The sequence below is a fragment of the Triticum aestivum genome, chromosome 2D (genome assembly GCF_018294505.1).
Source record: "Triticum aestivum cultivar Chinese Spring chromosome 2D, IWGSC CS RefSeq v2.1, whole genome shotgun sequence".
NCBI lineage: Eukaryota > Viridiplantae > Streptophyta > Magnoliopsida > Poales > Poaceae > Triticum > Triticum aestivum.
In genome coordinates, this window is record NC_057799.1 from 153,882,091 (window position 1) to 153,891,597 (window position 9,507).

A 9,507-nucleotide genomic window follows, 5' to 3' on the forward strand; every position below is an offset into this window, starting at 1 on the left:
AAGAGGACCGAGGCTTCTATAAATAGGACTAGCTAACACCATAGAAAGGAGACAGACTGATCTTGGATTGGACGGACGAGAGGGGAGACGGACGGATCTTGGATTGGATCCATTCCACCAAGGCCATCTCACCAGCTCATCGAACTCAAGAACACCTCTCCTCCTGAGGCTGTTCATCCACTGTACTAGTTCATCCTTAGCCCTCAAGTCAATCCACCACCACCATACTGGAGTAGGGTATTACACCACAACGGTGGTCCGAACCAATATAAACCGCTGTGTCTCATGTTTTTTGGGTTCGTCGAGCTAGGCCGTGGAATCGTTGGGTAGGCAGGCTGGGGAGAAAGAGTCCTTCGTGCGCACCCCAGAGTTCGAACCTCTCAAGGGTCTGCGGAACCCTGAATCCGACAGACATGTTATGTTATCTTGCGCAAGATAATCATAGAGAATGAAAGAGGGCAATAACTCAACATGGATTTTGAGGTCTTTGGAGAGCTTGTCACTCAACACAATGGTAATACAGTCTTCTTGTATGTTTCTTGAAATGCATGGACGCATCCAAGATCGGCAAGCTCATGTGCAGCAGCGGAAAGATCTCATCGTGCTCCAATGGCACGTTGTCAGGAAATTACTCATTTTATCTATAATCATTCGAACCATTTATTTAGATTATTTGATTCATTTGAACCATTTGTTGGATTTGAGCTCATATTTTAAAATTTAAAACGAAAACTTTGAAATGTCATTAAATTCTTTGTACCATTTTCGTTTGTATCATTGACGTCTGAATTTTATTCAGTTTTGCTAGAACTCATGTAGATGAGATATAGTTTGGTCTAATTCACCTTTTATAGCCATTGGATGTGATGCTATAAGATACGTGTGTGCTGACGTGGGTTATATCTGTTTTTGTTTTCAAGATGAATGAGACCAAATTATATCCCATCTAAATTAGTTCTAGGCACTCTCAATTTTATTTGAAACCCAATATGGATCGGAGCGAGAGAGGACGCAGACTGAACACCCACGGCGTGGAACGGACGCGCCGCGGTGCTCTCGGACACCCTTGCTGCATTGAGCCTCCGATTACTTCCCGAATTTGAATGATGGATGGTTTTGCAAACCGTGGCGCGCAAGTGTTTCTTCTCCCGACGCACGCGGTTCCGACTCCTCCCCGGGTCCTGGCCTGAACATGAAACGGAGCCAACCATGCAGCGGTGCCGAGCTATAAGTCAATTCACGGCGATCGATTCTGCAGCCTTCTCTTCTCAAGCCTGACCTCCTTCCCCCTCAAGCCCTAGACGAGCTCTGGTGACTCCGCGTTTCCTCTGTGCCCGCGCGACTCCAGCGGCGTCGGCTCGTCCGTCTGCCACGCGCCGGCACCGTCGTGTTCGGATCGCGTCCGCTTCAACTCTTGATGCCAGTGGAGGCGGTCATGGATGGCAAGCGGCTACGCCTCCATGATGCGGGGGCGGGGCATCCGGCGTCGCCGCCCGGCAAGCGTCGCCGCGACGGTGGTGACCACGACTTCCGCGCAAGCAAGAAGCAGGCGGCCGCTTCTGCCGTCCCGCAACTTTCCTGCGCCAGGATCAGGCCGTACGTGCGTGCGTCGCGCCCCAAGGAGGAGCAGACCCAGGTCATCGCCGGCGGCAACTCCCAAGTCGTGATTACGAAGCAGAACGCCGACAAGCGCACCTCTTGCATCGGAGGGAACATGGCGGCGGTGCAGGCGCCGCGCCCCACAGAGGCATCGACCCAGGTCCGAGCCCGCGCCGTCGCAGTCGCAGACAACGTGATCAACAAGCAGAAGGCCGGCCAGGGAACTTCATGCACCAGGACCAGGCCGGCGGTGCAGGCGTCGGGCCCCAGTGAAGCCATCAAGTTCAGCAGCGGCGAAAGCGTCGTCCGCCCCGGACCGCACGGCGTGACCAAGAAGCAGCAGGAGTCCGGCGAGCGGGTCCAAGCGACCGCACCGGCAAGCATCCCGCAGCTAGCTCACCCGGTGCCGCCGTCGAAACCAAAGGACCCCTTTGAAGCGGACAATGCGTTTCGCGCGGCCATTGCGGCGGCTCGCCAAGTCCTAGTCCGGCGGCAGCGGGAGGAGGCTCGCCAAGAGAGGGACAAGATGGTGCAGACCGTCTACTTCAACGACCCTTCCATGACTCTAGAGAATGTGCTCAAGGCCCAAGCCCTGATCGGTTCATGCTGAGATTTTTCTAGTTCTTGCTAGAGCTTTAGGTGCTCAAACCCATGATCACCATCCCTCCCTGATCATGGATGTCATGGCCGGGAATTCTGTAATAGGATCTTGAATCAGTGGCATTTTTGTTGCGAGGATCCATTAAGCATTTCTGGCTTAGGGCCACCCTCGATGTGAGGAGCTGTAACCATCATATACTCCCTCCGTCCCAAAATTCTTGCCTTAGATTTGTGTAGATACGGATGAATCTAATACTAAAATGTGACTTGATACATCCGTATGTAGACAAATCCAAGACAAGAATTTTGGGACGGAGGGAGTACTATACAAATCAATGAAGTTGTGAATTCCTCCTCTGTCTTAAAAACAGAGACATTCTTGTCTTTGTTAAACTGTGTTGTTGATGTTTCTATAGAAAATGAGACTAATAACATCAGATGTATACTTGCCTATTTTGAACTTAAATAATGTAATTCCAAAAGAGTACATATTTTGTGCATCGTCGATATTGACATTACTTGGCGTGAGTCTCTTGAAAAGTGTTCTCAGTTTGACCTAAAAGCCTAAACCCTAGTGAGTGGAACAGTCATTAGAACTTCAGCAAATTTGGTCAGCACCGAATTCAGTACAAAAACCATGAGGAAAACATGGAAACAGCATGCTATGGAAACATGTAAACTGCATGAGAACCCAATCTATTCTCATGTTAGAAATAACTTGATTAGGTTTGTATTTCGGGTCCTTGTCATGTCCAGTCTTGCAAAAGCAAAGTTTGTGTTGACTGGCTGTGTTTGAACCGGATTAGTTGTAGTAGGCATGCAACGTGTAAAAATAAAGTTTGGCTTGCACGCCATGCTGTACTCAGTTTCTGCTCAGTTGAGTCCACGCCGGTTTGCTAGGTGGTGAGTTCGTATACAAACATAGCACACACGAGGCACCAGTAAATTTACAGGTGAAACCCGACACGAGGCATAGTGATTTTTTTTAGAGCAATGGTACCTGAGACTGTAAAATGTAACACACCAACGATGCAAAATGTTACATATATGAAACAATCACACAATTTCAGAATATTGTACCGAGCTGTCAATTGTTTGATCAAAGGCGTCATTACAATGGCAGCTAAACTTTGCTCTTGTTTTGAGTACAGATGCTACTGTCCAACTGGAATTCACTCGGTCGACAAAGAAACACAAAATCACGAGCAAAACACACAATTCCCAGCTCTGGTAATCGGAGTTCAGGAAAGGGTGTCCGCTGTCAGGAACTCACGGCCAAAGCGGAAAATAATCAGCTTCATTTACACCCTCTCCGATGCAGCAGGACTGATTGGAATGATGCCAGAGGATGTGACCAGAGCATCAATAGGAACATCTGTTGAGTTAACCGGGATGATGCCTTCCTCCAAAATTTGCACCGAGTACGAAAGTGCAACTTCAAAAATAAGCAAACCATTAGCATGAATCATTAGTAAAGAGAATGACAGATAGACCTCACCATCAAATATAACTATGCAATGCAGAACAACAGATATGTTCTCATTTTGCTAGACATAGTTCACGGAAATATGTAATGAAAAAGGTTATGTTAAATTAAGGTGAGTATGAAACTTCTAGTTGGCACACATACAAAAAAAACACCACTTGCTACATCAGCTGAATTGTGGCTTAAAACAGGGAGATACGAGAACTGCCACTCATTCAAACACGCTTCAAATGTGTGTCAGCTGTATTAGTCCGCACCGAAATAGCACAACCGCTACGCAACCACCATATGTGGCTCACTGATCAAAAGCACTGGACTAAGAAACATATTAAGATAAGCCAAAATTTTCAATCCAAACTGAGATCTAATTTGCATTGCTATGACGGAAGTATAACCATATATGTGCAGTATTGCAGAGTGGCACCTACTATTGTAGGAACGAATATTCAACCTAACAGAATTTGTGGTGCCTAGAACCCTTGAGAACTGACTCCCTCCGTCGCAATTTACATGGCGCCCTCGTATTTAGTGATTACTTGACCATCAACTTGATCAATAATACATGAGTCATGTGTCATAATCACTGGAAACATTTTCCGAATACAATTCAATGGTATCTCACTGATGTGTGCTCCCTCGATGTCTCTTATGGATCCCAAACCCGTTCCTATGGGCATTTTGAAGTTAATAAGAGAGGCACAAACCCATCCCAGACCAAAAATATGACTACTCAAATTAACCTTTTACGAACTTGATCTAAGAAGTATTATAATTCAAGCTGAGATATTTGCCTGTCAGTCCTACACAAATGAGTATCAAATTAACGACTCGCAACTCCAACATATGAATTGGACCATGAAAGTAAAATTTAAGGGTTTTAGTAGATGATTATAGGATGTAAAGCAAAAGGTTTCAGTAGATGGTAAGAGATCGCCCGTTGGGTTTTAAGTAGCTTGGCGTAGATGGTACTGGAATATAATTCCTAAATCCGTTTCAGTATGGTAATGTATTAAATACAACATACTCTCTCCGTTCGGAAATAAGTGACGTTGTTTGTGAAACATGTTAGCTTTGAGAAACTAACAACGGTCCCAATACCTCTATCTATTCTATGGTCTCATTTTCTAAATTGTCCACTTTGCCCTACTCCTACCCCCACAGAGTCTACTCAACATTTAATTTGATTTTATTTTCGAGGCAGAGGAACTAAAATGGCCCCAAGGCAAAATCTAGCGCAAACAAAAGTATATTTTACACAAATATAATATAATAAACTAAAATGCCACAACTTCCTGCAAAGTTGTGCGTGAAAAGTAAATAAAGTAAAACTAAACTTCTGAAAATATGCATGCCATACCTAGAAGAGGCTGACTCCACCCTTTCTCTTTAGCAAGTTCTTGGTATCTCATCAAGAAAGTGTCATAGTAACTGTAAAATTGGGCAAACATGCAAAATAAATTTAGATAAAGGGAAAAAATTCAATGAAGAAATCAAGTGAAACTCAGCATAAATAATATATGAAGCACCCAACAAATAAACAGAAGTATGCATGATGGGAGTTGTACAGAGCTAGAGAATACACAAAGAAAAGATCGATGCTAAGTAAGGTTTGCACATAGAGTTTTACTCTTAACTAAAACAGGAAGTAAGGTCAAATATCCAATCCCATTAATCCGAATTTTCTACAAGATTCATATTGATGTGCATTAGTTCTAAATCCACACACCACAGCCTGGGCGAAAACCACAAGCTTATAGATTTCAGATGGTCTACTGATTGATAAGCATTGATTTGTTTGCTAGACCAAGAGCTTTTATGTGTGTGGATCACCCTAGCGAGGAGTTTCTGCATCTAAAACATACATATGATTTCCTATGTGGTAAGTGGTAACTGTCATTCCAACAAACAGGCCCCTCTGACACCAGAAATCGGAAGGCATTGAAATCTCAGCATTATTGAACTGCATTATGGAAAATATGCCTGTGAAACAAAATATAGTAATGACATTTAGTGCTTCTAAATCATGATATTATTTGTTTCAGAGCAGACTGCATGAATCCGTTTTTAGCTGGCACTGCAAGTTTGAAATGGAATAATTTCATAGTCGGGCGTTGGATAAAGATGTCACTGCACATCGAGAACCTTTTTTTTCTTGCGATAGATGTACATTGTAAACTTCAATACAAGGCATTATTGTTAATATCATGATAGGGTAACATGTAGTCCTACCCTCCACCACGTCCTAGTCTTCGACCAGTTCTGTCAAAAGCTTGTCCTGCATGAATAACAAATACGATCCAATTGAAATTCTAATGTCAAGCATGAGCGACCTCAAGAAAGATAAATGAAAGAAATGAATGTAGCAAAGGATGAAGAGCTTACCAGGCAACACAAAAAGATCAACAGGGGATGAGGCTGACAACACTGTAAGGATTAAAAGTGGCTCAGTTGTTAACACATAAATCAACTGCCGTTACAGATGAAATAGCTTAATAAATAAAATAGGGGAAAGTTTCCACATGGAAATAAACTTCATACCATCTTCACGAGCATTCCCACTAGCATCCAATGGTGACGGCTCCAGAATGTTCATTGAATTTTTAACTAAATCATCCATGGTCGTGATTTTGAACATGCGCATATTGCGGTTTTTATCTTCCACTCGAGGAACATAGATATCCTTTGCTTGTCCATCATGTTCTTAGAACCAAGAAAGTCGTCAGACAGAGGAAATAACACAGAGCATATTTGTATATAGGGCCCAGTTGACTCACCAGGATCCAAGGATAGAACTTCTGCTATTATTTTTGATGTATCAACTTCTCGCAATTGCGCACAGCTTATATAGGCACACAACCGTTTGCTTGCTTTGAACCAAGAAGAGTTCAAAATATTGTTTTGAATAGCCAGATCTGGAAAAACAAGAGTTTTTGTACTTGTTAATAAATAGATCAACAAAAGTAACTTAAAGAGAACTAATTATGTTAAAACACAGAAGCATACTACACTAGCCCTCATTTCACTTGAGGTCTCCAAAGATTAAAAAGATAATTAGCACAGCATAAATCCGCTTTGTCATGGTGATAGAAGTGCAAAGGTAAGTAGACTAATCTTTGTTTCTCTCGGCATCATGATATGTACTCCAATGCCACTAGAGCCTTTTACTTACTAGCCCGAACACTTGTCATCAGATCAACATACCCCTAGGCACACGCTTTAATGCTAAGTACGTACTACTCGAGAAATTGACCTGTTGCTTGTTAAAAATTTCACCACTCTTTTCTGTCCCGCACTAACACCACACGCTCACTAGATTCGCGAATTGCAGCAGACGAAAGATCAGTAGGCAAATCGACAAGCAGCTTGTGGGCAACACTGTTCCCAGCCAGGCGGGGAGTAGGGACCTTCGCTGGTGCGCTGATCGAGGGAGAGGGCCTTGAGCGCCCTGCGCACGTCGGACCGCACCGCGCGCTTCTGGTCAGCGACCGCCTGCTGCGCCGCCGTCGACATGGCGGCGAGGGGTGCCGAGGCCGACGCGGCCACTCGCAGGCGCGGGGGAGGGAGCGGGAGGAGGGGGCGGTAGGTGAGGGTGGGGGCGGCGCGGGGCAGGTGGAGGAAGCGCACCATCAGCGAGGACACTGCATTTTTTATCATCCCCGCCTCCTCGTGCTGTCGTGCCGCCGTGTCCCACGCTCACTGCGCGGCCATCTCTCTGCCTCTGCCGCTGCCGCTGGATTCCACGGCCACGGGCGCGCGGTCGGGGCGGGCCGCCCGCTGCACGTTTTTCTTACGTGATTTGCTGTGCCGGCCCGGCCCAAGTTGTTTATTCTTCTGCACGGATAATGTTCAGTGAAGTCCGCTGTCCAATACCAGGCCCACCCGTTCAAGACACCGGCGTGCTACGCGTCAGCCAGCGGATCTTTTTAAAAAATCTTTACAACAAGAGTCTTGTTTCAGAAACAACAATGACTATTGCAACAAGATCTTTGTTTCGAAAACATGACGCGCAAGGCTAGGACGGATCCAGCAGGAAGGGCTCCCCGACACTGATGGCGGCGAAGGAGAGGCCGTGCGTTGCGCCACGCACCGCTGGAACGACGACCGGGCCTTGCAGATCTCAGTCATCGACGTCGGGCGGTGCTCGCCCGATCTAGATGCAGGGGAACGGCGGAGTAGCCGACTGCTCAGCCACGACAAGTGAGGCGGCGAAGGCCAGACTCGCCGGTGAACGACGGCTGCTGGAGCAGGCCGGCGGCGAGCACTGGTGTGTGGCGAGCGTCTCTTGTGGTGCTGATTGGGGACGAAAGGATTGACAGAGATGGGAATAAGGTACCACGTTGTTGCAAAAGACGTGGTGGTGGCCACAGAGGACGTGTGGCGCACAATCGAGGAGGCGACGACTAGCGGGCCAGCCCACTTAGCAGGGTTCCTCACTGCTGCTGCTCGTGGCGTTCGTTGTAGTCTGCATTTGTTCATGACTGATTGATCACCGACAATATTATTCTGCTTATGAGTGTCTGCATTTTATGAAGATAAATAAAGCAAAGAAACATCGATTTTGCACTCTGAGTTTGGACATAATGAAAGCCTACGATGGTGTTGAGTAGTCGTACCTTCAAGATGTCATGGAAAAGTAGGGCTTTACCCCTAGTGGATTTCTATGGTGATGGGCATGGTCAGCTCTGTCGTGGAATTGTCACGGCAGATGTCCTTAGCGTGACGACTTAGTCGTGAGGCCAGCGCATCTATGTAGTAGCTTGAGAGGGGTTGATTGGGATGAGAGACACAGGGCGGATCAACGCACAAGACAAGGGTTTAGACAGCTTCGGGCCCCGGGAAACATCATCCGGTAACAACCCTACATGCTGTTTGAGGCTAGGTCTCATTATGATCATGGAAAAGTTGCCAGCTCCGGCTCTCGGTGTTTAGCCCTAGAGATTATTTCTTGTTTCCTGTCCCTCTTGGGGAGCCCTGCCCCTCCTTATATAAGTTAGAGGGGCGGGTTACATGTGGAGTCCCAGTAGGACTACGACTAGTCTATCTTCTCTTACAAGTTGATTACAAATCCGGGTCTTGCTTCCTCGTAAAGGAAATATTCGTCATCCCTTTGCTTTTAAGCCGGCCCACCTTAACATGAGCCGGCCTTCTGGGCCTTGGGCCTAGTCTTCTATCTGACCCGCCGTCGGGGTCATCCGTGAGTCGTCAGGCTCGTGAGTCGTCTGACAGTGAGCCGCCAGACCCGTGAGTCGCCAGTTCTCCGGCGTGTCACGGTGAAGCGCCAAGTCCGGCCAGGTCATACCGCGGGGTATATCCCCGACATTAGCCCCCAGTTTAATTTGGATTTATCCATGTTAAACTAATCTGCGATATAAACACAAGAACAAATTTGACAGGTTGTGTTCCGGGTTAAATATTCTTTGTAAGCCGACACTTGATCATCCTTAAGTCCTTGTCATCTTCCTTCTTGATATGTATCCATAATCTCATAGCAAATCTCTTTAGCAGATATGTTCAAATTTTGCCAATGCAAAAAATCCAGGTACTTCCTTTGAAAATCCGGGTCAACAAGCCAGCTTCAGAGTCAATTTGCTGACATTGGTCTCTTGTTGAGAAATATTGTAAGAGATAATCCACTTGAATCGGCTTTCAATGCTCTGACTTGACAAAAATGGTCTTCAAATATTCAACTTATATTCAGCCGGCTTAAAGATATAAAACTTGCTAGTTTATGAGTACCAAAATTGCCGGGTTATAAATAGATGATGCCAAGTCATAATTGTCGCCGACGCCGGTTTATGATTTTTGCAGAGAATTTGAAGATA

At 46.0% G+C, this 9,507-nt stretch overlaps 1 protein-coding gene across 1 annotated transcript; it reads right to left on the minus strand.

The window, feature by feature from the left end:
* Positions 1 to 3,215: 3,215 nt before the first annotated feature.
* Positions 3,216 to 7,395, minus strand: LOC123052297 (5-formyltetrahydrofolate cyclo-ligase, mitochondrial). Its single transcript, XM_044475431.1, has 7 exons — positions 7,090 to 7,395; positions 6,460 to 6,597; positions 6,224 to 6,385; positions 6,068 to 6,109; positions 5,915 to 5,960; positions 5,043 to 5,113; positions 3,216 to 3,634 (listed from the first exon to the last, which is right to left on the minus strand). Exons 1-7 carry the CDS (start codon positions 7,337 to 7,339, stop codon positions 3,501 to 3,503), a joined length of 843 nt encoding a protein of 280 aa, XP_044331366.1. The 5' UTR covers positions 7,340 to 7,395; the 3' UTR covers positions 3,216 to 3,500.
* Positions 7,396 to 9,507: the final 2,112 nt, after the last annotated feature.